This window comes from Atractosteus spatula, chromosome 18, assembly GCF_055471065.1.
Source record: "Atractosteus spatula isolate fAtrSpa1 chromosome 18, fAtrSpa1.hap1, whole genome shotgun sequence".
In the NCBI taxonomy this organism is placed as follows: Eukaryota; Metazoa; Chordata; class Actinopteri; order Semionotiformes; family Lepisosteidae; genus Atractosteus; species Atractosteus spatula.
The window spans coordinates 2455037-2482381 of NC_142723.1; the positions used below are offsets into that span (position 1 = coordinate 2455037).

General features: G+C 49.4%; 1 protein-coding gene across 3 annotated transcripts; it reads left to right on the forward strand.

Annotated features, from left to right (window-relative positions):
* On the forward strand, positions 1–25895 carry abcc1 (ATP binding cassette subfamily C member 1 (ABCC1 blood group)). 3 transcript variants are annotated; one of them, XM_088936565.1, is made up of 32 exons: positions 1–112; positions 5271–5447; positions 6243–6368; positions 6734–6871; positions 7554–7679; positions 8242–8303; positions 9607–9738; positions 10411–10647; positions 11451–11628; positions 11836–11997; positions 12360–12452; positions 13074–13277; positions 13360–13506; positions 13688–13775; positions 14091–14160; positions 14431–14557; positions 14828–15004; positions 15453–15620; positions 16206–16389; positions 17719–17757; positions 18746–18809; positions 18903–19053; positions 19575–19782; positions 19992–20302; positions 20988–21187; positions 21504–21630; positions 21749–21850; positions 22060–22206; positions 22299–22457; positions 22743–22909; positions 23082–23276; positions 23500–25895. In XM_088936565.1, exons 1-32 carry the CDS (start codon positions 65–67, stop codon positions 23606–23608), a joined length of 4623 nt encoding a protein of 1540 aa, XP_088792691.1. In that variant the 5' UTR covers positions 1–64; the 3' UTR covers positions 23609–25895. The 3 variants fall into 3 exon arrangements, with proteins under 3 accessions (XP_088792691.1, XP_088792689.1, XP_088792690.1); XM_088936563.1 differs by having other exon boundaries at positions 11451–11997; XM_088936564.1 differs by lacking the exon at positions 17719–17757 and having other exon boundaries at positions 11451–11997.
* The last annotated feature ends 1450 nt before the right edge of the window (positions 25896–27345 follow it).

The following is a 27345-nucleotide window of genomic DNA, read 5'->3' on the forward strand; positions in this document are numbered from 1 at the left end:
AGCGCAGGCGAGCGGAGCCGTCAGTCTCACGGCAGCATTTCGGGCAACAACAGCGCTGTCGCCCATGGGGATTGACGAGTTCTGCAGCCTGGACGGTTCCGATCCCTTCTGGGTGAGTGTGGGTTTCCTCCAACGGGGGCTCATGGGGTCCTGCTCGGGTTACAAAAAAAACCCCGGTACCGGAGAAGCGCCGAGGCCCTTTAAAATGTCATGTGTGAGGCTTTCCAAATCTAGACTTTCTTTCATCTATCTTTATTTTTTTTTTCCCCCCTCGTTCGGGTGTCTCATAACGATACTTTCTAAGGTTTAGGGGGCACTTACGTGTTGTGTTCAATCCGTACCGTTTTTTTTTTGTTGTTGTTGTTGTTGTTCACGTTGGACCATTTTAACATTAACGTTGGACCCACCACGGCCACAGAAATACTGAAAATGCGCACCGGCGGGGCGCTCAGTCGGCGGCCCCTTGTTTTTGGGGATACTTTTGTGGTTATTTCATATTAAAATACTTTCTTCGGAGGGAATCCAAGCCTTGAAGGTTGGTTATTTCTGTGAAGTTCGTAACGCTTGTGACGGACCGCTTCCCGGTTCTTAAGCTTGAAACGGAGAAAAATGAGGAGGTATATTTTACACTCTTGAAGCCTCCAGTCATTGGCTTTTGTAGGTGCCTCTGAGGTTTATTTTATGTAACTTTCCGTAGCTCGCCTGCGTGCAGTGTCGATATGTTGCCGCTGTGTTACGGGGGAACAACTTGCAATGGGAAAACTTGACTTCCAGGAATGACTGGCCACCGGGTTTTTTTTTTTTAATGCAGCGATTCAAACGCTGAGGTCTGAGGTCCTGAAACCTGCTGCGTCATCACAGTGACGCGGCACTTTGGAGACACCGGGCTGGGGCTGTGTCGTGACCCACATCCACGCAGTTCCACGGGGGTTTCGGCTGTGCAGCCGCCGAGTCCCCCCAGGGCTGCAAAACCGAGCGACAAAACGGAGCGAAAATAAATAAAAAATAAAACGTCAGCAGATCAATTGTCGATTTCACCCCCACCGGCATCGGAACAGGTGGCCGAGCAGGAGGCTGGAGCCGTGCTTGTGAAAGAGGGTTATTTTGCAAGCGAGTTTCAAGTTCAAGACAACCCCCCCCCCCCCCCCCCTCAAAAAACAATGGACACCACTCATTCCCAGCAGTGGTTTTTACCAAGAACCCTTTAAAAACAGCGAAGTGCATTTGTGAAAGTGCTCAGCTGGGGGCGTTCTCTTCAAAGGCTGGTAGCTTGAATGAGCCTCTTTATTAAAACCTGGAAGCCAGGAAGCGTGTAACATTTTTTTTTTTAACCTCTGGTCAGATTTGCGAATAACCTCTTTTAGAACTTCAAGGGTTTATTTCCTTGTAGGCTGGTAAAGTGACGACGATTTTCTTGAGTAAAAGCTCTAGGCGATACCATTCAAATCATCTTTATGCAGCAGCCCAGAAAATCTGGCCTTTGTATAACTCAAGCTACTGTACAGGGAACCTGTTACAGTAAAAACATGTTTTCTCTTTAATGGGAGGAGTCCTAGTATGAGACAGCAGCTGACTGCTGATGTTTTCTAGTGTATTAATGATCGCATTTTAAATTGGCAGTTTTTCCTCATGCGAAATCTCAGTTATTCGTTTTCCATGCATTTAAAGTTTTATGACATTTTACCATGAACTTTTTGTTTCCTTTTTTTAATTTTTTTATTTGTTATTCCATTGTTATGCATCTGTAGGACAGCCAGGGGACAGGACGTGCTTTACTGTGCAGAGTTTCTTTATTTACTCAACACAGAGGAGACACCTGTGAAGCAAAAACGGCCTGACGTACAGTAGCTGCGTTGTTCAGCAGTTAAAGTTTGACCTGCAGATCCTCCTGCATTGAGTTTCCATCTGCTTGGATCGGCTGCTTGCAGCAAGTGTCGGTGCACGCTTGCCTGTGTGGGATTCCCAGTCGATGTGTGGTCGTTCCCTGCTGGAGGTGTTCCAGCTGTGTGCAGGTTCCTGGCGGTGCCTGTGTAGAGGGGTACAGTGAGGAGCCATATTCTGGTAGTGGGGCAAAGATCCTTTTGGCTCTTTCCATTACTAATGCTCGCGCTGTCTTCCTGTTGCTGGTTATCGGTTTGTGAGCTCTTCCTCTCGCCAGAAGTCAAAACATCATCACCCCCTGTCTTTTTTTTTTCCCCCCAAGTTTGCTGAACCGGTTTTTCTCGGTCTGGCTAGGGGATTAGTTTGTTTTTAACGTGGCCTTTCACGAGGAGATGGCCTTGTCGGTCTCCCACTCCAGTGTCTCCTCAGCTCATGGACAGCAGGCAGAGCCGATTGGATGGTCATTTGCAATCCTGTTTGAGCGATGACAAAAGAAGCGCTTTGACTGTGGTTGGTGATTGCAGTGTCACAGTACAGTATTATGTCTTCTGATTTGTCAGGAAACGCCTCTAGGTGTGGCTTAGAAAGTGAAAAGACTTCTGGACATGTCAAATGTTTTAAGATTACAGCTTAAATTCGGGCAGTAAGCAGAAGGAGATGGCTTAAATAACGTGATGTTAGTTTTTAACTGTTTTTCGGATATTGGTTTTAATCTTGCTCTCAACTTACTCGTTTCATAGAACGGCTGTCATCTGGTTCCAAGTGCTTGTGCCAATTAAAATGTTGTCCTGGAAACACGTTAGTTTTCAGTGTCATATAATCCGCTTTTTCTTCCTGGAACCATCCAAGCCAACACTGCTCTTGGGCACAGATTATTAATTCTAAAAAACAAAAAAAAGTTGCCGATCAGCAGTTTGGTGCACTAATCTCGCTGTAACCTCGATCTAAATAGGATTTAACCCTCCTGTTCTGTGACAGCTTGTGAAGGGAGAGACATTCAGCTGCAGAGGAGATAGCCGAGCTCTCTAAACAGCACTGAATATGTGTGTTCTTTGTCATTTTTTGTTACTAGGTTCCTGTTGGCAATATTAAATGCCTTTGTTTGATAAGAATCGCAGCATATTTTATTAATCCTAATTAAATGTGGATGTATTTTTATTCATGGAGGAATAATAAAAAGGACTGTGCAAAACAGATTAATCTTTGCCCCAGGGAGCTTGTATTAACCTATTAAAGTGTGTGTACTTTTCTTAAAATGCCGAGATCCTTCTTGTGAATTTCCTCATTTTTGTCCTGCCCTTATTCCCATCTCTAAGCAAGGTTTGCTGTTGGTATTGTCCTCGGGCATTTTTCTGTGTCGACCGCACAGTGCATCACGTAACTTCCCCTGTCTTATCACAGACTTCTTTTATCTCCCAGAAACATATGCCTATTCCACAAGGTGCATGGAGGGGTAGCAGCGTAACTTGGACATCGCAGGAAATGGCCTTCTGGAATCTGCTGGCAGGCTTTTACCACTATTTTCCAGTGGCATGCTGGCCATTTCACCGTGAACTGGTTGTCGTCTGAATTGGAGCCCGAACTTGATACTGGCTGTGGCTTGAATCTAAAGGGCTGCCAAGAAGCTGTATTGGATTTATGGTTGTCAGATGATGTCAAATTAATTTTGCCTTTTAGATTCTCAGCAAGACGATTAAAAAACAAACAAACCGTAGCCTCTCTCTGTAGTTGTTCACACCGTAAGCTAGATTTCTCTCTACTGAACCTTAGCAGAAATCACTGAGCTTTTGTGTTAGACAAATTGTTAATGGTCCTAATCTGTGTAGAAAGATGGGTATTATAGCATTTCAGATTTACCATTGTAAATTGCTTATTTGTTTATTGGCTAGAGTGACTCACAATAATACAAGAATGACGTTGCAGGAACAAAAAGCATAGAATCTGATGCTATAGGGACTGTCAAAGAGCCCAGAACAGCCAGTTGAGCTGCGATATTTAGGACCAGAGATGTGAGCCCTTCTGGGTCCTGAAAACTAAAGACTTTCAGCCTGAACCACACTGGACTGCTCTGCCTCCTCTGAACTCCATAGTTCTACATATTGTGTAAGGCTGCTTTCAAGTTCCTTATTCATAAGGATATGCTGATGACTCATCCTCTGTCTCTGCTATTACACCTCCAGTGACTCAGCAGTTTCCTACAGTGCCAGTTCCCAGCTGCTCTGTCAGCTTGCAACTCTCTGGGGCGTCCCCGCAGTCGAGAGGGTTGGCCTGTTGGGCTTGGACAACCTCTTCTTTTTTTGTAAAGAAATGAACAAGCCGGGAGAGAATTTTAATTGCTACTCATGTTGTGCAACACGAGGGAGAGGTCCCCCTACACTTTAATTGCACTAAGTGTCATTTTGTTTCTCATTTGTGAAGGTGCCGGTTTAACAGGAGTTACAATAAACTCATTGCAAGCTTCTGCATTTTTCTATTTACACAGTCAGTGTGTGCAGTTATGTAGAAACCATATTATAAAATAAGAACCCAATTGTGCTTCAGAATAATACCTTGTGCCCTGTCTGGCTGCCTCAGCATTTGTTTCACATTTGCCAGAGAGGCGTCATTGTGTTGAAGGGTTTCTGTGCTGTTCTTTCCTGTGGTGTGACAGGCGGGCCTCCAATCCACAGAGCCCCAGGCAGGAGCTTTGCCTGTCGGGCCCAGGAGGGTATTTGCAAAAGTGCTCCCACTGAAGTAATTTTGCTTGATCTGCTTAGTCCTTCTCACTTTCAGGAGCTCTAAAGGCTTGTTAATGGCTCTCTTGAGCAAACTGAGTTTCCCTTACTGTGCCAGATTTGCTGAAATGTTGTTCATACAAATGCGTCTCATGAAATCTGCTGACCTAGATAAATGCTTTCTCTCTGTATAGGTGTGTGTGTGTATATAAAATAAATATTCGGGTTGTTGGTTTTTTTTTTTTACGAATTTGAGTGAATGTTTTTAGTTTGTTTTATGAAAAATCAGGGGAAGCACGGATATGCAGTTTAAACTCTGGTTTTATGTAGAAAAAAAATGCTTAACTGTAACGAACAGCTGGCTGAACTCTGCGTGAGCAAGGTGTGAATTGTGTGAATTTCTCCATTCAAGTCTCTAGTAGCTGGGTTGTTGAGATTGAAGAAATGAACTCTCTACTTCTTGCCTGTTTACAAAGAGACAATGTTGACCTCTATATCTGAAACCACTTGGCTTAAACAGAAAACTCTGAGAAAATTCAGGAAGAGAGATACTTCGATTTTATTAAAATATTGAAGTGAATGAATATTAAAGAGGTGGGTTAAGAACATTTTGAATTGGCTAAGAACCGTTTCAGCAAAGCGTTCAGCTGTATTTCTGTCCTCTTTTCCCGGCAGGATTGGAACCGGACCTGGTACACTCCCAACCCGGACCTGACCCAGTGCTTCCAGAACACGGTGCTGGTGTGGGTCCCCTGTGTCTACCTCTGGGTCTGCGCGCCCTTCTACTGTCTCTACCTGCACTGCCACGACCGCGGGTACATTCGCATGTCACACCTCAACAAAGCCAAGACGGTGAGTTCAGCTGCCGGCAGGAAACCCTCCGCACGAGCCCAGCGCTTAAAGGCTGTCAAACAGCAAGTAGGCCGCAACACTAGGTCTGCGGGAGTGCTGCAGCACGTCTCGGGTTTCTTACACACTGCTACGCTGACGGGCTGAAGGAGAAGGGCTTTTTTAGGCTTGTGCAGAGATCTCTAAGGGCACAGGAACCTGGTTCAAGTGTCCTTCAGAATGGAGAGTGGACCACATGTGCAGGCATGAGGAAGCGCATTTTAAAACCAAGAGCAGGAGGCGCTCCCTCTTCACGCAGAGGGTGGTGTGGAGCAAGCTCGCCAGCCGCGTTCTCGAGGCCAATGACCCCGGTCTCTGTCAAGAAACGGCTGGATGAGATTCTTGTATCCATTAGCTGCTCGCTATCAAATGGGCTCGATGGGTCGGATTGTTCTTGTGAGGTAGGACAGTGTCTTCTTACACTTTGCAAGGCAATCGCAGATTATGCTTTGTAACCCGTGTGTGTTCACTGAAGCACAGCGTAGCATTGATGGGTGTGCTCTGAAGTGTGAGAAGTAATTGAGAAGAGGCTGAACAATGGTCAGGTGCTTATTTTCTCTACTTGCTTATTTGTTTGCATCGACTATGACAAGGTGTGCCCCTTCTTCACAAAAGCTTATTCTCCCAAGAGCAGTTCAAGGACCAGTTGATGAAATCTGAGCCTCTGTATTTTAGGCTTAATTCTGAAAGGGAATGTACGTGGCGAGCAAGCCCATCGGTTTAAACAAGGGGGTTTATTTTTTTCCCCTTCTCTTTCAGGTCACAGGGTTCTTGCTGTGGATTGTCTGCTGGGCAGATGTTTTCTATTCTTTCTGGGAAAGAAGCCAGGGTGCAGCGAAGGCGCCTGTTTATTTTGTCAGCCCCACTCTGCTTGGCATTACAATGGTGAGCTCCCCAAGTGCGGTTGTCCAGATCAAGGGGGCAGCAGAGTGGGCATCTGCCTTAACTGGGTATAATGATTCCATTGTTTGAATTCTGCATCTCATCGTGGACCTGCTTTTATAACTGAAAATGTCACTGTTGCTCATTCTCGCCTCTGTCATGCCTTTTGTTCAGTATGAGGTAAATCACAGTTAGTCCGTGTTCTGATCAAAGCAAATAGATGTCTTTGCTTTTCTTCCATGTTCACTGCAAGTCCTCAGCTTTTCCTGTTGCCCTGCAGTGCGTGTCTCTGCACTGTGGGCGAGTGCAGTGCAGTGCAGTGTTGTGACTGCGTGTCTCTCCTCCTTCTCTCTGGGGGCGACTGGCAGCTGCTGGCCACGTTTCTGGTGCAGTATGAGCGGATGAAGGGGGTCCAGTCCTCAGGGGTGCTGCTGAATTTCTGGGTGATCGCGGTCATCTGCGGCACCATCAGCTTCCGGTCCAAGATCCTGCAGGCGTTCAGCGAGGTGAGGTGGTGAGGTGCCCTCTGCTGTCAGAGGCAGACAAGAGGGGGGTGACTCCCATGTACTGCAAATACATACATTTCTCTACTGGGGTAAGAGAAGAGGGATAGGCAGCTATGCTGGTACAGACTCAAGTCATGGAGAAGCCTAATCCAGTATTGGAGAAAAACTGGTGTTTTGGTTCTGTCTTGCCTCTCTTTGAAGACTTAAAACTATATGTATCTTTCTCAAACGTTTGTTTTTCGTATCTCAGTCTGTGAAGCTTATTCTGCTGTGTGAGCTGTTTAGTTTGGTGTCCCACAAGGGGGGGATCTTGGGACCCTGCCTGGTCAGTGTGCAAGTGCTATCCTTTGGTGATGCTCAAGTCTGCATCTCTCTTTCCAGCTCAGTCTGGAATGGCAGCATTTTTTAAACTGAAATCAAGTCAGGGAAGGCAGACAGAACGGGTTAATCCGAGACAAAATTGAGATCAATTTTAGGATAACCTTTGCTGGCATTCCGTTCCCCTGTCCCCATATTTTAAGAATGTGCCTTTTGATTCTGAGCTTTCTTTTTATGACGCAAGTCTGCGACAAACGCTGCTTACTAAGGTCTGCTAACATCATGAGCAACAAATGGTGTTCCAGTTCTCCCTGGCCTGTGCCTGTTCCCTTTTGTGAGCACTGACCTTGGTCTCCCTGTGCAGACGTCTGGCGTGGACCTGTTCCGATACTTCACCTTCTTCACCTACTTCGCCCTGCTGCTCATCCAGCTGTTCCTGTCCTGTCTGTCGGACCAGCCCCCCCTCTTCTCCCAGGCAGTCAAAGACTCGGTGAGTGTCTGCTTTCTCTCTGCCCGCGTGCTGGTGCTGGCGATGCCACACTTTTTCACCTGGTTGAAAACGCGGTGTTGTGCGGTAAACCTCCCGAACAAACTATCACAAGACCTTTCTCAGCTGCTTCCAAGGTCTCATTAATAATTCATTATCGGGACGTTGCAGCCCATTTGCAGTTAGGGTTTCAACAGAAGTTAATTTAGTTGAATTTCATGAAGCAGTGCTGACTGCATTACTCTACAGCCCGTGACTGAGGGGCATGCAGATAGACCTGTGCACAAGACCTGCCTTGCACTGGTTCACTTTAAACTGATCTGATTGCTGTTATGCTGTAGCCAAATCCAAATTAATTCAAGTAAGAGAAAGTAAGGGTCTTTCCCCTGATCAGGCATCCAACAGGATTAGCGAAATCCTGTTGTCGCATGGCGCTTGTGGATCATTTTGAAATTCAGACCACGGAAGCGCTATGATATTTTACAGTGTCGTGGTAAACGCAGGAGGTGTTTCACGCTGATGTCTGGGACGGATTCAGCAGTGGGTCTTCCTCCGTTTCTTTCAGAATCCCTGTCCGGAGTTGGGTGCTTCCTTTCTCTCCAGGATCACTTTCTGGTGGATCACTGGGTAAGGCTTCCAAACCTCGGCTGCAGGCCCTGTCCCGTTATCTTCTGTCGTGCTCCCGGGAAGAGTTGAGGGATGGTTTTGCCTGTAATTGCTTTTGATGTTATTATTGACATGAGAGGCTTCATCGTGTCTCCCGGTGCTGTTACCCGAATGCTCACTAAGGTTCCAACCGCAGGTCTCGGCGAGTCCAAATAGATCAAGCCAGCCTGAGCCGGAAGCCAGTTATTTACCTGATCCGAAGTAAAGCGATTAGTAGACCCTGCCCAGACTGATGGAGAAGGAAAGGCTTGTTTTCCCCAGCATGACTTCAGTATTAAAGCCGCAGCGTCACCTGGAGTCTGGACACCTGTCCGAGCTGAAGGCAGCGCCTAGCTCCCTAATCAGCCTATAGACACGGCTGCCAGGTTAAACCAGTTTTATTTTGTGTAAAAGGTAAAAGCAATACATTCAATAAACGCACTGAACGAAGTACCTTCTCGTGAACGCGTCGTTTTTACTGCAGACTTAACTGGAGTGCTGGTGGATTTGAGACTTTGTATAACAAATCACCGGATTGCCCAAACTGGCCATTTTCAGTCGTCCTCTGCGCAAGTTCTCAGCGAGGCAGGCTTTCGAACCTTCGAAAAGGGTTGCAGGCCTCGTGCAGGTGCTGAGGCACTGGGTCCTTTATTTCTTGGGCACTGTAGCTCTAATAGGAGCCAGGGTTCGAGTCCTTCTTAGTCCACAGGACCAACGAATGATTCCCACTCTGCAGTCCTGGTGTTCTCCTGCCTCTTGACCTGAAGTTCGTATTGCGTTTGTATTCGTTTTCACCTCCTTCATAAACGAATCCATCACTCTGACTTTTCAAACCCGTTTAAGACGGACACCATGTGAGCTGCAGACCAGGAAACGGCTCAGATCAGAAGTTCTTGTTTGCCCGCCTTTTTATTCTCTTGGTAACGAAACTGGAAAAGACCGAACCACTGTATGGCTGTTTTAGGTCCAGACTGGGTCTCAGGTCTGGGTGGAACTGTGAAGACCCCTCTAACAGGAGTGTTATGTCACAATTGCACTGCAGAGACCAGGAGCTTTTATAGATCTCTTTGAACACTTGGCAATCGGAATCATTGAAAAGTGTCAAAGTGGTCCATATAAGCCAAAAAGCATAAGCCCCATAATCATGGCCCTTGAAAGCACAGATGGAATGGTAACTTGTGGATACGATGGCCACGAAGGACTGGTGTTTAGCGCTGGGTTAGACTGCGTTGGTCGAGTCCCCGCCTCGCGTGCCCCATTCTTTCTCCTCCTCCTCTCTGCGCAGGCTCATGGTTCAGGGCTACAGGCGGCCCCTGGAGGAGCGAGACCTGTGGTCCCTCAATGAGGAGGACAAGTCCCAGAAGGTGGTGCCACAGCTGGTGCACCGCTGGAACAGCCAGTGTGCCAAGGTCAAAAGGTCAGTGCCCTCGTGCTGGGGTGGGACGTATCGTTTTCATTGGTGAGACAGGCGTGGAGAACTTGATAATGGCATCCAGACATGGCTGTAAGATCTTCCCAGTAGCCCACCAAATGCAGTCCTCTGCAAAAAATATTTAAAGTTCTGTGCGGATGCTAGGTTAAAAATCTTGTGTCCCAGCTGTCTTCTGGTATTAATTGCAGGGTCATGGACCCTGCCTTGGGTCTCCCTGCCTCCCCTGGGTGGAGGGGGGATATGAGGGCAGAGGGGAGTTACTGCCGGCCTGCGTCTGGCCACAGGACATACCAGTCTGCATTATCACCTCCCATGCACTGGTATCTTAATAGCCATCCTGAAACCCTCCATTGCAGCCTCTCTCCAGTACTGTCCCTTTCATTCTGACCCTAAAACACGCAGTTCCTCTCTGTCCCTGGAAGAGCAGGCTCCCACAGAAGTAACATTCTTCTGCCTAGTGCTGTGCTTCCAGATCCCTCTGTGAAATGGTTTCTGCAGATTCTTGTCTTCTGCTTAACCTTGTCACCCCAGTGCTTTGCCATTTATTTGTTGTGTAAGTGTTAAGCATGTCCGCTTTGCCTCCCGAGTTTCCTGCAGCGTGCAGCCGCCCCCGTGGGCTCTCCTCACGTCTTTGCGTGTTCCCCTCGCCCCTCACAGGCCTGCGGGCAAGACGATGTACTCCCCGAAGCGCTCCGCGCGGGCTGCTGCTGGAGAGAAGAAGGACGGGGCGCCGGCGGAGGAGTCGGAGGTCCTGATCGTCCAGGAGCCCCACAAAGCCCGGGAGCCGTCCCTCGCCATGGCGCTGTGCCTGGCCTTCGGGCCCCACTTCCTGGTCTCCTTCGTCTACAAGATCATCCACGACGTCCTCATGTTCGTCGGCCCCGAGATCCTCAAGTGAGCTTCCGGGGCCCCGGCCCTTGCCTGTATAACCCGGGACAGGGAGCCTTGCTGGGACGGTTTTCCACTGGATTGTGCTTGGAATTGCAGCACTGGAAAATTTCAGGAAGGACCCTGCTAGCCTGCAATACATTAACACTTTGCAGTGCCTGAAATTTTGTTTTATGCAAAAAAATTAGATGCTCTCATATTGTAGGCTAATATTATAATATTGTAGGCTATTAAGAGTTTGTCCAGCATGCACGTCGATTCTGCCGTTTAGTGCATAGTGAAGATCTTCCTTTCCTCCTCTTTGAGCCCCAGACTCAGAGTTCATAGACTTTTTTTTCTGCTGGAGGGACTCTCAAGTCTCTACAGGCTGGAAAGGGTTAATCCAGCCCAGATTCAACCATAACATCACTTCATTTGAAGGGGGCGTGTCTAAGCTTTTCTGAACCAACCCACCTTTTTTTAAAAATTAAAAAAAAATTGCTGATGGTAAACACGCCATTGTGTTCCCCCATCCCCCTGCCCCCCACCGAAAGTTTGAAAAGGAGGGTGGCTGGGGGATTGATTTGTTTAAATTTCAGCGTGGATTCACCTCAGGGTTTTTAGATGCGTCTTTGCGAGGGGCAGAAGCGCAGCAGCAGATGTTCGATGTTGAACATGACTGGGGTCGAGAGTGCATGGGTGATGGCATGATAGCAGTGTTTTGTGGGAGTAACGGCATGAGCTGCATACGCCAGGCACGGATTTCCTCCCCCACCACTACCTTGGCAACGGGCTAACACTGAATTCTTTCTCTGCTGCTACCCCGTTAGGCTGCTGATCCTCTTTGTGAACGACCCCAGCGCCCCCTCCTGGCAGGGCTACTCCTACACAGCCCTGCTGTTCGTTTGCGCCTGCTTGCAGACTCTCATCTTGCAGCAGTACTTCCACGTGTGCTTTGTGACGGGCATGAGGCTTCGCTCCGCCATCGTGGGCGCCGTGTACAGGAAGGTGAGGTGTGTCGGGCCGCACGTGCTCTTGGCGGCAGCAGGGGAAGTTGATCTTCGTGCTGGAATGGGCTGGGCCCGGCCTTGCGTTTCCGTCGCGCGTGTGTCTAGAGCCGTGCTGTGCTACAGAACGGCGGGCGCGGTTTCTGTCGTCTTAGTCCTGTTGGTTTCTCGTGACCCACACGGGGTTCACAGTCGCAGTGTGTTTCAGGCCCTGGTGATCACCAACGCGGCGAGGTGCACCTCCATGGTGGGCGAGATCGTCAATCTGATGTCCGTGGACGCCCAGCGCTTCATGGACCTGGTCACCTATATCAACATGATCTGGTCCGCCCCCCTGCAGGTCATCCTGGCTCTGTACTTCCTCTGGCAGGTACGGCGGGGGGCTTCGCCATCGGTAACATGGTGCACCAGCCCCGTGAAATGAGCTGTGATTTGTGTACCTGCGCAGATAATATCAGAACAGTTCACACGAGCCATGAATATCAAGGGAAATGTATTTAAATCAAATGGATTAGCAGTGCATTAAAGTTCCTAACACGGTCTAAGTTGTGAATGCCAAGTTAAAATTCAGTAGTTTTGATTTATGTCTGTTGTACCAGACCATGTTTAAAATAATGTTAAATGTCACTGTTTTTCTCCTTTCTGATTAAAATTACTTCTGCTTTCGAGACTCCTGCAGTAGCTCTGTAGTGTCCTGCTCGGCAGGTTATTAATGGCAGGATCTCTGTGCAGAACCTGGGCCCCTCTGTGCTGGCTGGAGTAGCAGTGATGGTCTTCATGGTGCCGGTGAACGCCGTCATTGCAATGAAGAGCAAAACCTACCAGGTGAAACTCGGAGACAGTCGGACGAGTCTTTTCTTGCCCCCCGTGTGGCGGATTTCCCGTTTAATTGGTAGGCTGTTGAGCAGGATGTTTGTTCTCCTCCTGTCGAAATGGTGAGTAAGCATCACTTTTGGATGCAGATCACAGTGAAGGGGCGCCTCTGTGTTGGAGAAGCTCCAGAATGCGCTGGACAGGAGCTTCTGAAAGACACAGTAGCTGTGATGTGTTGCCAAGAGGAACAAAGGTTTCTCGTAGAAGTTCAGTCTTGAGTGGAAGGCGAGAACTGGCAATCCACACAGCTTCCTCAAGATTGTTAGTATTTGCTAATTGGAGGCATGTCGACAATATAAAGGGCTCCTCATTAGGGCTGAAGTTCATGCCAAGGTCTTTCCTGTTAGTTGTTATTGGGGAGATTTCAGAAAGCTTGCTGTTTTACATCGAACTTTCAGAAACGTCTAAGTATCAGCTAAAAAGAGAGCCTGCTTGTGCGACAGAGCAGAAACGGCACAGCTTAGCCATTGCTAGGTGGGTCATTTTGAACTGTAGCAAGAAGACAGAGGCTGCTGTAGGTTTTCTGATGACGGCCAGGCAGGCGCCCTGAGACTGTGTGCACTGTGTGAGCAGGTGGCCCAGATGAAGAGCAAGGACAGCCGGATCAAGCTGATGAACGAGGTCCTGAATGGGATCAAAGTGCTGAAGCTGTACGCCTGGGAGCTGGCCTTCCAGGGCAAGGTGCTGGGGATCCGGGAGAGCGAGCTCCGCGTGCTGAAGAAGAGCGCCTACCTGGCCGCCGTGTCCACCTTCACCTGGGTCTGCACCCCCTTCCTGGTGCGTCTCCTCGGACTGGGCGCCCGCGCTCGTGTCGCTGGCACTGGCACCGTGAAACCCAGATTTGTCTGTCCGCCTGCAGGTGGCGCTCTCGACCTTTGCGGTGTACGTGCTGGTGGACGAGAGGAACGTGCTGGATGCGCAGAAGGCCTTTGTGTCGCTGGCGCTCTTCAATATCCTGCGCTTCCCCCTCAACATGCTGCCCATGCTCATCAGCAGCATGGTCCAGGTCAGTCGCTGGGCCCCTGGTTCACTGTGGCGGTCAGCCCCCTCCCTCTGCCCCCCGTCAGAAGTCAAAGGCAATAAGACCTGGGAGAACACAATTTCTTTATTCACTTTCATGTTCCTGTGCGAAGTGATTTTTCCTGTGCTGTTGGGTTTCACCAGTCGGCCCGTTCCTCTCCCCGCAGGCCAGCGTGTCCCTCAAGCGCCTGCGAGTCTTCCTGTCCCACGAGGAGCTGGATGAGGACGGTGTGAACCGCAAAATCACCGCTGGCTGTGAGTGACCCTTGCCACTCTGTACTGGGGGAAGAGGGGGGTTAGGATTGGGAGATGGGAGACTTGTGGTAGCAAGGATACTTTGTTGGGATTTCGCAGTTTTACTTGGAGTCATTCCAGGAAAGACAAAAGCAGAAACCACTGGCTTCTCCCATGCTTCAGCGATGTAGCGTTGTGTGCTATGCAGGAAAGCCCCGGGCTGTGTGAGCAAGCTGCCAAGAGCTGAAGGCCTGGCAGGAACTCAGTGCCTGGGGCTGTGGGATGTTGGCAGGCATGTTTGAGTGGTGTGATAACGAAATGTTCCCTTTTTTCCAGCCTCTGATAGCATCTCCATTGTTGATGGTGTTTTCAGCTGGTCCAAAAAAGATACGCCCACTCTAAAGAGGTAGTGGACTCATTCTCCTCCTTCACTGCCAATGCAGATACTCTTTTAGAGAGATTGCAAGTCTAAGAACATTGCTTTTTTTAAGAACCTGGTTCATATTTTCATAGGTGTCAAGTGATATAATAGAAATCTCCAGAGTTTAGTGTCTCCTGGGTTAGTTATTTCAAAGAGAAGAGCCTTGATTTAGGCCCAGGATCGCCCTGCAGAGCATGTGGGAAAGTCATGCTCTGATATTCCTGCTCCTCTCCCCATCTCTGCACGTCTCTGCAGGATCAGCGTGCGGATCCCTGAGGGGGCGCTGGTGGCCGTCGTGGGCCATGTGGGCTCGGGGAAGTCCTCGCTGCTGTCGGCCCTGCTGGGCGAGATGGAGAAACAGGAGGGCCAGGTTTCTGTCAAGGTAAACCTCTAGTGCTGTCCTGTACCGGATCCCCTCTGTACTCCTTTGCGTCATTTTCTTGAGCATTCATTTCATTTCTTTTCACAATTTATTAAATTTAGATGGTGCATTTGAGTTTTTGAATGATTTGTTCGATTTTTATGCTGTTGATATTTGCTGTTCTTTGTGTCTGTTTATTTTTTTATGTTCTCCGCCTACTAACAGTGATTTGTTTTTGTTCCCCTGTTTGAGGAAAGCTTAAAATCTCACGCTCCGTGTCCTTGCTTGCAGGGCTCAGTGGCCTACGTGCCCCAGCAGGCCTGGATCCAGAATGCCACTCTGCGGGAGAACATTATATTCGGGCGCGAGAAGAAGGAGGCCTGGTACCAGCGTGTAGTGGAAGCCTGTGCCCTCTTGCCCGACCTGGAGATCCTGCCTGCAGGGGACGCCACTGAGATCGGAGAGAAGGTAGCTCACTCCCAGCGCCCACACCTACTCCTCATCCGTCCTCCGCCTGCCAAGAGACGCTCTGACTGTCCTGACCTTTGTCTTGCAGGCCATCATCTTTCTTAGTGCAGTGTAGCTTTGAGCACCACAACGACTGGATTCCTTCGAGTAGGGTTTCCCAATCCTGGTCTTGAAGGCTGGTTTGTGGCTTTTAGTTAAGCACTGCCCTTTAATCTCTTAAATCAGCTCATTACTGGCTCCCAGACGTTCAGGTACTGGTCTTTAAAGATATCTTGAAAAGTCTGCAGACGCACCAGGATCAAGACTGGAGACCCCCCTGCCTTAGTCTTGATAGGAATTGCGAGGCTTGGCTGGCCAGGGAGAAGCTCATGGCGGACTATGGCTCTGCTCTCCCACCTCCCCGGCTGTGGCCGATCCGCGGCTGACGTGGTGCTCTCTGCGTTCCCAGGGCGTGAACCTGTCTGGCGGCCAGAAGCTGCGCGTCAGCCTGGCGAGGGCGGTGTACTGCGACTGTGCCGTCTACCTGCTGGACGACCCCCTGTCCGCCGTGGACGCCCACGTGGGCAAGCACATCTTCGAGAAGGTCATCGGGCCGCGGGGCGTGCTGCAGGGCCGGGTGAGGTGCTGGCGCCGTACGGAGAGGGCACAGAGAAACGGGGGATGAGCAGCTGGTGTGTTTCGGGTGATGGAGTATGTTTGTAAGTCTAGTCCTATAAAGCATGCAAAGACCGGAGGAACTGGCCTATTGGAGTGGTGGGACTTGACAGTTATCTCTGCTTGCCTGGTATAACTCCCGCTTGCTCCTGGATGCTCCTTCCTGTAGTTCTTTAATCCATATAGTCTTGTATATCCTCTAGTCTTGATGTAATTTTTAGAATGGATGAATTTGCTACATCCGCTGTCACAATAAAGCCCAATCCCATCATTCAGGATCCCAGCCATCCTGGCCACAAACTGTTCTCCCCCCTGTCCTCTGGCAAGTGGCACCGCACTGTTAAAGCACGGGCCACTAGACTCGAGAACAGCTTCTATCCCACTGCAGTGCGCATCCTGAACAGCTGACTGCAGGGGCCTCAGACTCAATACACATCTGAACTCTGCACTTTTTACAGCCTGTGCTGGCCTGTAAGAGATGATTGATAGCAGAGACTGAGAAGCGTGCGGAGAAGTGTTGTTAATGGCGGTGTCCTGTGTTGCCCAGACGAGGGTGCTGGTGACCCACGGGCTGAGCTTCCTGCCTCAGGCAGACCTGATCCTCGTTATGGTGGATGGGGAGATCACCGAGGTGGGCTCCTACTCGGAGCTGATGGACCGGCAGGGGGCCTTCTCCGAATTCCTCCGCACGTACGCCAATGCAGATCAGGGCGAGGAGAAGGACCAGCCAGGTGAGTCCGTCTCCTTCCATCTCCTTCCAGAATCGCCCAGGCTGCTCGGGGGTTCTCTAAAGTCGCTGAATTATACTGTTACTGTTACTGTGTTACTGTTGCACTGTTACTGTTCCTGTCTTTTACATTAGAAAAGTCCCTGGGTTGATCTTGTGTTTGTTTTCATTGTGTTGGTAGATGTTAAAGATTGACCTTTTGTTTGATGGTACCTTCTGTGTTTGAAGTTAGTATGTTTTTATCACGTTCACGTGGGTTTTCTCTGTGTGTTCCACCAGCTTGTGCTCTGTGCCTTCAAGATAGGCTACTGTTTTCTATGACCGTGAACAAGAATAAGTAGCTTTCTCTTAATGAAAGTGTGGATGGATAATTGATTTGAGGTGAAACTTCAAATTTTTTTTCTTTTAAAAAAAGATGTAAAATATGCGTAAGATATTTAGCTTTTTTCTCAATCGATCTTTTTCAGTTTACAGTTAAACATTTTTAGAACTATTTTTGTTGTCCCAGCACAGACAGGGGGGTTAAATACAGAAACATTACTTATTCAATTCTACATTTGTTTAATCAAAGAAATCAAGGTATATGCATAAATATTAAATCTTTTTACTTCACAAAGTGAAATTAGGTCTTAACAGGGACATAGTTTTTTTTCTATGTTAACCATTGTTTGCTAAGTATTTCTAACTTTAGATTGAGAGAAAATGTTATCTTTTCCATGATAAACTAATTCAGAATAGCAATCCACTGTTCAGATGTTGGGGGTTCTTAAATACACAATTTTCTCATAATTGGTTGTTTACTAGCAGCTAAAAGAATTCCTGATAGAAATCTGTCTTTGGTTCAACGTGAATAACAGGAAAGTTTCCTAAATACATACCTGAGATTTCAAAAGGTATAATCTACTACCGTATTAAGGGCTGTGTGTATAAATTGCCAGTAACGCTGTATCCGTGGGCAGGACCAGGATTTATGTGACTGATTACTTGCCTGCTCTCCACATAACCTCCAACACCGTGAACTGGTTCCCTTCTCTTTAGTTTGTATTTTGTGGCTGATGAGGAAACGAATCAGGTTTTTCCAGCCGATGTGTGTGAACTTGTGGAGCTGTGTTGAAATTTACATATCTTCATCCAGTGATCAGTCAGTATTGCAATTCTAATTGTCTTTTTCGGTTGGGTCTTTTTCATGTCGAAAGCACTACTTTACCCATTTTCTTACCACTTTTTGACCTTTTTGTAACCTTCTCTTGTTTCGCTTGTCTCTAAACCTTTTGTATCACTGACCTGTGTGCCCCCTTTTGTCCCTTTTTATTATTTTCCCTTTGCTGTTCAGAAGAAGGGGATGAAAATGAGGGCAAAGATAAACCAGAAGGTGTGCGGGTGCTTTGGTTCCTGGGCCTAAAGCCTGCATGTTTTGCATGCAGAATGATTTAGTTTATGATCCAGCGTGACTGCAATGAATGATGCAATTGTGCTTTTCGGACCCCCCGCCCCATCCCTGACAGGCAGCACCACTCAGGTTCTGTTGGGCCTGTCCGCACTCTGAAGCGGAGTGGGATTGTTCGCTGCAGTGCTGGGCGTGGCTCACTCTGAATCTGCTCGATCCCGGCCCGTCGTCTTCCACCGAGCCCTGCTGCTGCTGCAGAGCCTCCGACAGAAGCCGGGTTGCAGAGCTCATCTGGGTTTGGCCTCAACATTTTTTTTAAAAAATTGTTCTCGGCCGTGCTACCACTTTAAGGCGCCACGCTCATTCTGGAAATTGGGAAGTGGAAATTCTCGGCCCCTTTGCTTCTCGGAGGCTCTGCAGTCCTTCAGCTGGCTCAGCAGTGCTGATGTGTAAATGCTTGTTTTATACCGCCATCTAGTGTCATCTAGGGTGTGTTTTTCTTACAACTTTTATAGTGATCTGTCTGATGATAGATGGTTTGCGTGACCAGTCACTTTAGAAATCAATCTGTAGAAAGTTCCTCTTCTGTTTCAGTTTTGATTTTTAGAGCCAAGTTCGTCTGTCTTTTTGCAAATATTCCTTTCCTCAGATGTCAGAACGTTTCCCAGACCAACAGGATTGCTCCCTTTGCTGCACCTCCTTTAGCTTCAACAAGGCAGTTGTTAGTAAACCACCCCTTAGACGCCTATTAGCTACTTACCCACCTGGTTAGAATATTTTTATTTCTTGAGAAAATATTCCAACACTTCAGGACAGCACGGAGAAAACTGGCTCGCTGTTGTTTTCTCGGTCCCATCGCTGAGTGCGTTGAGTTGATGAGTTGCAGAGTGCGGTGTGGAAAGCGAGTGCAATGCAGCAGAGCCTGCTGCTGTTGCTGCGCTGGCTGATGACCTGTCTCTGGTTCTGGGTGCAGATCGGAGCAGCTCCCTGGGGAGAGAACAGAAAGGCCTGGAGAACGGAGGGCCTGCAGCACTGAGGTGAGGGGGGGACGCTTCTGTGATCACTCCTGCAGTGGGGGCCGCTGCTGTCTCTCTCCCTGTCCTGAGCGGCCTGGCCTTTCTCTCTTCCAGGCAGAACAGCCTGACCTCCAGCATGGGGTCAGACTCCGCCAAAGCCCTCCTGAAGAGCGGCTCCACTGAGACCCCAAGCAAGCAGTGCAAGCCGGGGGCCGGCAAGGAGGCGGGCAGACTCACTGAGGCAGACAAAGCCAAGACGGGCAAGGTGAGAGCGTGCTCGTGGGGGGGCGTTTCTCCAGGAGTTTGTAATCATGTCGTAGAACTGAATACTAATGGCTGCTTGGAAGAACTGTTGGCACAGACGTTTCTGCATCTCCAGGAACATCTCCATCTCAGATTGTGCCACTGCTGTGCTCTCTTCCACTGGCTGCCCTGTGTTCAATCTGGACAACTCAGTGAAACTTTCTTGGCATGTTTAAACAGCAGATGTTTTGGAGGTCTTACAAACCTAAGAAAAACAACGTGTAGAGAAACAGGACACAGAAACCGGTTTTCTGGTATTACTGGGGAAGGGGCTGTCTCCTAGCAGTGAACATGGGAACTGCAGGAGGTGTTAAAGTGAGAGACAGGCTTTGTTACTGACAGATACTTTCATTAGAAAATGAAAGTTAGAACCAGCAGTTTGTGACTGATACAACATCCGTCTTTGCCAACAGCAGGAACACGCGTGTTCTACAGGACTGTAAAGCCTGGTGGTACCCTCTGACCTTTCTGCTTCATCCCCAGGTGAAGCTGTCAGTGTACTGGGAGTACATGAAGGCCATCGGGATCTTCCTCTCCTTCTTCAGCATCTTCCTCTTCCTCAGCCACCACTCCGCCTCCCTTGGCTCCAACTACTGGTTGAGCCTGTGGACTGACGACCGCATTATTAACGGCACTCAGCAGTACACCGAGGTCAGGCTGAGCGTGTACGGGGCGCTGGGGCTGTTCCAAGGTATGTCAGTGTCCCACTTGCCATTTCGTGTTCCTCTCCGGAGCTGCGCTTTGGCTAATCTTATATCTAGTAAGAGTAACATACCGCTGGCAGCAGCTCCATTCGATCAGACTGTGTGTTGAATTTTCCTCGCCTGGTCTGCTGTATTCCCCGCTGTGCGATGTATTGTCTGGTGTCCGCAGTTTTTTTCGTCTTTTGTGCATTGGCAGGCATCGCGGTGTTCGGCTACTCGGTATCGGTGTCGATCGGGGGGATCTTAGCCTCGCGGTACCTCCACCAGACCATGCTGCACAACGTTCTGCGCTCGCCCATGTCCTTCTTCGAGCGCACGCCGAGTGGCAACCTGGTCAACCGCTTTGCCAAGGAGACGGACACCATCGACTCGGTCATTCCCGGCATCATCAAGATGTTCATGGGCTCGCTGTTCAACGTGCTGGGGGCGTGCATCGTCATCCTCATCGCCACGCCCATGATTGCCGTCATCATCCCCCCCCTCGGCCTGCTGTACTTCTTTGTGCAGGTCAGTGACCTTTGACCTCTTACTGCTGCTGGGGTCGCTTTAGGAGTCGGGGAAGGAAGCCAGTATCTGGCCCGTCTTCTTCCAGTAGCCTGAATGGAAGCTGCTGCGCTTCGCCCTGCTGTCGCGGCCAGTGGCCATGCCTCCACTCCGCCCTGGAGACGGCTGATGCAGAGCAGCTGGCTGTGGTGTGAATTCTCGCTGCAGCAGGTGCTCTGGGGGTATTTAAACCCCGTGGTGCCTGTCCTCGGTGATCTGGCATTGACTCTTCACTGTACTCACGAGCCACCTTTCATTGCCCAGCAGAGCCCTGCTGGTTCCTGGTTTCCAGTTCCCCCTGGACTGTAGCGACCTAGCTCTTGGGTCCAGAACAGCTACAGCACAGCCCTCATTTCCAGGGCGGTGACACTGGTTTTAACAGAAGCTCAATGTATCCATTGCTGTTTAGCAGACTCGTCAATAGCCATCCTGGCTACAGTAATCTGCTAGAGCCTGTGTTGTGCCCAGAGGATGCATGCGTGGATTTTAGAACGTACCTTATGTTGTAAATGGAATCATGGGCATGGTTTCTTGGTGAAGGCAAGTCGCTTTCTTCATGACTTCATACTGCGAATCGGGGCTTGTATGGTGCTGTCTGGAACGGGATCATCACAGATAGAGTTTCTGTCCCTTCGCCCCTGTGTTGTAGCGCTTCTATGTGGCCACGTCACGGCAGCTGAAGCGCCTGGAGTCAGTGAGCCGCTCGCCCGTGTACTCGCACTTCAACGAGACCCTGCTGGGTACCAGCGTGATTAGGGCCTTCCAGGACCAGGAGCGCTTCATCAAGGAGAGCGACTCTCGGGTTGACTACAACCAGAAGGCTTACTACCCCAGCATCGTGGCCAACAGGTACTGCCGCTCACACAACCCGTACCGCCCGTGAGGCGTGTACATAAGAAGCAGACAAAATCAGACTCTCCACTCCTAGCTCCAAGGTTCAAATCCTGGGTACACAGAGGTCTTTCTACATTGGGATGCAAACTGACATTCTTCAGTGCTACCCAGCTCTCCTTCATGTAATTGCAGACCTTACGGGGGGGGGAGAAACACTTTTCTCGGGTACCTGGGTCTGCCGAGTGTTTACTGGATTGTTGCAGGGCTGGTTCGGGACGTGTCAGGCTGTGCCGCGCCTGGGTTACCATGTGGGTTCTGGCTGTGTTGACAGGTGGTTGGCAGTGCGGCTGGAGTACGTGGGGAACTGCATCGTTCTGTTCGCATCGCTGTTTGCCGTGATGGCCAGAGACCGCCTGAGCCCGGGCAGCATGGGCCTCTCCATATCCTACGCCCTGCAGGTGAGGCCTGGCTCCGTCCTTTGCCTTTTCTTTTGGCGTCCACCCAGTTGGATCCCAGTTGCTTTAGAGGCCAGGCCACTGCTGTAACTTCTTCTTGTTCTTCTCCCCTTTCCTGCAGATCACCGCTTCTCTGAACTGGCTGGTGCGCATGTCCTCGGAGATGGAGACCAACATTGTGGCCGTGGAGAGAGTGAAGGAGTACGGAGACACGGAGAAAGAGGTATCGGCCGCAAACCTTTCCTATAACGGGAGAAGAGAGGACATTCAGCCCTCCAAGCCCTTTTGGTAGTTGGTAGATAATTGATCAAAAGATTTCATCCAGCTGTTTTCTTTTCCTCGTTATTAAGTGTATTTCATAGAGGTTAAGGTATTCACGTGGGTCTTGAAACATTGATAACCTTGCCTGGCGATGGCGCTCTGTGTCCTCAGGCGCCATGGCAGCTGGAGAAGTCGGCTCCGCCCGAGGGCTGGCCCACGGCCGGCCGCATCGAGATCTGCGACTTCGGCCTGCGTTACCGGGAGGACCTGGAGCTGGCTCTGCGGGACATCGCGGTCACCATCGAGGGGGGTGAGAAGGTGAGCCGGCCCGTCTGCGCGCCAGGACTGGGGGGGGCCTGACGCAGAGGGGGTGGTTCTGACGGGGCCTGGGGGCCGGCTGTGTGTTGCAGGTGGGGATCGTGGGGCGCACGGGGGCGGGGAAGTCCTCCCTGACGCTGGGGCTCTTCCGCATCATTGAGCCGGCGCAGGGGCAGATCTGCATCGACGGAGTGGACATTTCCACACTGGGCCTGCACGACCTGCGCTCCCACATCACCATCATCCCGCAGGTATGCGTCGGACTGAACTGAACTCTAATTGCAGAGTTCTGTCAACATTTATGGTCCCTTGTCGCATTACTGCCCTTGTGGAAGTGAAATCCTTTAAGGAAATTAGCAAAAATGAGCTCAGCCCCAAATTAGTGTAAATTAGTCTTAGCCCAAAATTAGTATTGGGGAATGCGGAGCTGCACTGTTTGGGCAGATCAGCTAAGTCATATTCAGGTCTGCTGCACGTAAGGCAGTCTGGTCAGTAATTTCTGGTCCGGTGTGTCCTGACCCCCCTGTGTGTCCCAGGACCCTGTGCTGTTCTCCGGCTCCCTGCGGATGAACCTGGACCCCTTTGACAGCTACTCGGACGAGGATGTGTGGAACGCTCTGGAGCTCGCCCACCTCAAGACCTTCGTGTCGGGGCTGCCGGACAAACTGAACCACGAGTGTTCGGAGGGGGGAGAGAATCTCAGGTAAAGCAAGAGGCCTCAGGTCTTCTCCCCCTGCTCTGTCGCTCCCGTTCTCTCTCTCCCATTTACCCTCTGGGATCTCCAAGAGCCCCCGCCTGTTGTTCTGCGTCTCGCCCGTTTCGCCCGTGCTGTGCGCTGATCTGCCCGCTCTCTCCTCCCCGGCCTCTCTGTGCAGCCTGGGGCAGCGTCAGCTGGTGTGCCTGGCCCGGGCTCTCCTCCGGAAGACCAAGGTCCTGGTTCTGGACGAGGCCACAGCCGCGGTGGACCTGGAGACGGACAACCTGATCCAGTCCACCATCCGCAGCCAGTTTGAGGAGTGCACGGTGCTGACCATCGCCCACCGGCTCAACACCATCATGGATTACACCCGGTACGGTGGGGCGGGGCCACAGGACGGGCACAGGGGGGGATGGGCGTGGGTGATGGACAACAGCCCTCCATCTGCAGGACATAATGGATAGGGAAGAAGTGGAGCGTGGCTTGGTGTTTTACTGAAAAAGCATGTTTTCCAGTTTTTTCTTGTTATCGTCTTTTCTTCCTTGGTAAAATGAGTGAAGACAAATATGTGATGATCCTCATTCTCTTCTGTGCAGGGTGCTTGTTCTCGATAAAGGCCAGATCGTGGAGTTTGACTCTCCCTCTAACCTTCTCGCCAAGAAAGGAATCTTCTACAAGATGGCCAAAGACTCCGGCCTGCTGTGAGTTTGGCTCTGAACTCAGGGATGCGGCCACGAGGACACCTGCCCAAACCAAACATCGTCTTTCTTGCTCTCCCATTGCCGGTGGCTTCCAAAGTTGAAGGGGAAGTAGTGCCTCCTGTTTCCCCAGATCCCTGCAAGGGACTTGGGGACCCATCTGTGTTGCTGTGCACATGGTCACTACCCCTGACCCTTCTCTGTCATCTGCAGGCAAGACCATTTTCACACATGGCTCTTCTGCATTGCTGGAAGGTTGGGGTTCACCAGCTTGAGCTCAGCTAGAGCTCCCACTTCTAGTCTTCAAAATACACTGTTGCTCAGGGTCTATATTTCCATCTGTCCAGATACTGAATGTGTGTTTCACCTCTGTGCTGCTTTCCTGAGATAAACAAGGAGAGTGCTGCCTCCTTTCAGGGTTGGTTGTTGTTGAAAACCCATTAAGATTTTCCACACATATATCAAGCCCATTTAATAATGTCTCAGATCCCTACTTCTTCATGTTGCAGGCTGACAAGGGAGAGAGTGTGCTGTGGTTCCATTTGCCAAGACATGACGTTGGTGTTCTGCTAACGCCATCGCAACTAAACTGCATTTTTAAGACCGCTTTGTATCTCTCTGAAAACTGCAAACAAAAATCCACAAAGACTTGTTCTACATCTTCATGGGCCATGGTTGCAAATGGCCAAGCTGCGGACATTTGCACTCTAAAGCCTATGCATTGATCTGTGCTGCCGTGGAAACATGCTTGTTCGGCACCGTGGACATGTCTCAGCCCTGGGTCCGGCATGGGTATCATAGTTTAGTGATCAGTAACATGGAACAGGAGTAGTTGATCTTTGTCCCTTCCTCTTTTGGCCACACCTGCTTGTCTTCTGACATGTTTCCAGCTGTGGAATTTCACTCTGATCTGGCCCAGAGGTTTCCGCATTAAATCTTGAAGGTTCAGATTTGCTGCTGGAGGCTCTGTAAAGTAAGTTGGAGCCTGGCCTCAGACATGTTAACCACTTATCTTATTTTGCCATATCATGTTGAGATTTGCACTGCAGGATGAACAGTTACCTGCATTATATGCGTTTTTCTCTTAACTGACAGAAGCTGCGATTATTTTATTTTTGTGAGGTCAATAGTTTCACCATTTAATTTTGTAAATATGCTTTGTCAAGGAGTAGGGCTCCTTGCTGTGGGTGTTTGAAACTGGGGAAGCCCAGCACACTGTTTGGACAAAATCCAAAGGCTGGCAAGAGTCTCCTTCATTTCTGAGCTGGCGCTGGCTCCTTGACCAGCTCCTGTTTCAAATGAGCTGTCTCCTGACCTGTTGTTGTTTTTGCTATGTTCTCCAAGAGTAGTGTAGTGAAACTGAGTTACTCGGAGCGTACAGGGAACTGTCCGCCCGTACACAGCGTGATGTTTTTCAGTTGAGCTGTAAGATTGTTGGAATTGTTAGCTGGATATTCCCCTCCTCAGGCCTAGAGGAGTTCCTACCCCACACAGTGGAGAACCCAGTGTACCTTATTCCTGTACTCCGTTACAAGAATTACTCCTGAAATGATCTCCATGTGTCTTCCCGTGACAGAAAAGCACAGGGTTGTTTCTAGAAAGGTTGGGAGCCGTTTTTGCTCTAGCTGCAGTTGGGATGCTTCTGTAGCACCCCCATCAAGTTACATTGAAGATGGAAGAAAAATACTGCAGAGACTTTTATGTGTTTGTATGTTACTGGGGGAGAGTGGGAGGGCAGGATCTCCTGAAGGACAACGGTATATGTCCGTGCAGGCCAGGACGAAGGGAACTCACACAGATCAGACTCGGTGCACAAAGGCAGTGGACACTGTCACACTAGTTTTCACTTCATCACAGTCATGTGAAATTCAGGCCTGGATGCCTGCGTTTGGCATGTGCTGTAGTTTCTACTGGCATGTCTCACGTGACCCTGCCCATATTTCTCATTGTTCTAGTACTGTAACTGTGTATCCTAGGTACACAGATGTTACACTTGACTTGTACCAGACCTTCTCTTGATTGTATGTCCTCTGGTACACAGTGGCATTCATTTTCAAAATATAGCTTTTTCTTGTTTTTTTTGGTGTAATTTACAAAAGCTGCTTTTTTTCCACTTTCTGACAAGATTTAAAGTTAAACTCTTATATGTATTTATATTATTGTAAATATTCAAAGATATCATTATTGCTGATCTGTACTTTTTAGTCAGGATTTTGAGTGAGCAGTATATTTTGTTACAAGAGATTTGTTGACGCGTTCAAAGAGGAGAAATAAAGCTCTCAGATTTTTGTTAATTCCTGGGTTCCCGTGTAATAAATTTCCATTTCCACTTTGTTTCTGCGGTGTATGTTCCCAGGAGGAAGTTCTAGTCCTTTTGAGGTTGACCCCTCCAGAATGCACTCCCAGTCCTCCAGAGTCGGGATCGCACATGATCCTTTGAACTTCCATCCGTCCGTTTTCTAACGGCTTCTTCCAGTTGAGGTCGTGGGGGAGCTGGAGCAGCAGGTGCAATGCAGGGTACAACCTATTTGGGAGGCCAGTCCATCACAGGGCACAATCACACACACTCACACCTAGGGCCAGTATTCCCAGAAGCCAATTAACCTACCAAGTATGTCTTTAAAGTATGACAGTGGGACTGTGGGAGCCCCTGGAGGAAACCCGCACAGATAGCAGCCCAGGTCTGGAACTGAACCCAGGACCCCAGTGCTGTGAGGCAGCCATACTGACCACTGCCCCACTGTGCCGCCCTTAAATTAGTTCAGTTAAGCTCCGTTAGGCCATTGAGAGCAGAGATGGGGGGGGGGGAGGCACAGCAGTCCTCCAGGACTGGAGTGGTGCACCAGTGGGCTATTATATAGGAGTGGTGTAGAGGAGTTTGTCATAAGTACATTGGGATTCTTATTTGTGCCATTCTCTCGGGACATGCCCAGTACAGCAGACAACCCAGTATGGCAGACAATACCACACCATCTACATGGAATAGTCAACACAATTGGAAAGACCAGCGTCCTCCAGGGGGCAGCATTGTCTCTGAAATCTTATATCCACAGAACAAAGTAAAAGACTGTAAAAACACAAGAATAGGTGAGTTTATCAAACCTGTTATTGTTTTAAGTGGCGAACATGTATATCCAAAGCACTGTTAATGTTTAAATTGTGGACCTTCTGTAATTCACTGTACTGTGAAGTGGTATTCACTGGAACACTCAACTATTATAGCTGTTGCATTTTGCCAACACCTGTAATATACAGTAGGTGTGCCTGCTGAAGATGATGGGATGGGTACCGCTTACCTTACCAGTATATAATTTCAAAATCATTCAGTGCAATTCGTAGTTTTCTTACCATGCCGTATTTTTAGTTGTCTGTTAAACCAGGAAAGATTAAAAGCACAGCCCCTTGATGGGATGGGTGCTGACACAAGGCACGGGTCTCCAGGGATGGTCAGTTTTCTGTCCGGCACATGGGTGTCACATGAGGTACCAGTCAAAGTGTTAATAACTACCCCCCCCCCACCACCACCACACATCCCTGGGGGGGAGAAACCCCTATTTTCTCCCCAATATGTAAAGCGTAGTTTGAGCTGTAATTTGCAGTTCCCATAATCAGATTGTAGGATGCAAAGCAAGCAATGACTAGCAGTTGACAATGCCTCCCCTGGCTGGTAATTGCCACCAATATTCGAAAAAGCAGCTTCCTGGCCGTGATCGGAGATTTTAGCTGTACTTATTTGCCTATTGG

Coding starts and splice junctions, on each gene's coding strand:
- abcc1 (XM_088936563.1), top strand. CDS start 65: ATGGGGATTGACGAGTTCTGCAGCCTGGACGGTTCCGATCCCTTCTGG. Junction 13,278..13,359: donor GGGTCTGCACCCCCTTCCTG/GTGCGTCTCCTC, acceptor GTCCGCCTGCAG/GTGGCGCTCTCGACCTTTGC. Junction 20,303..20,987: donor TGCTGTACTTCTTTGTGCAG/GTCAGTGACCTT, acceptor CCTGTGTTGTAG/CGCTTCTATGTGGCCACGTC.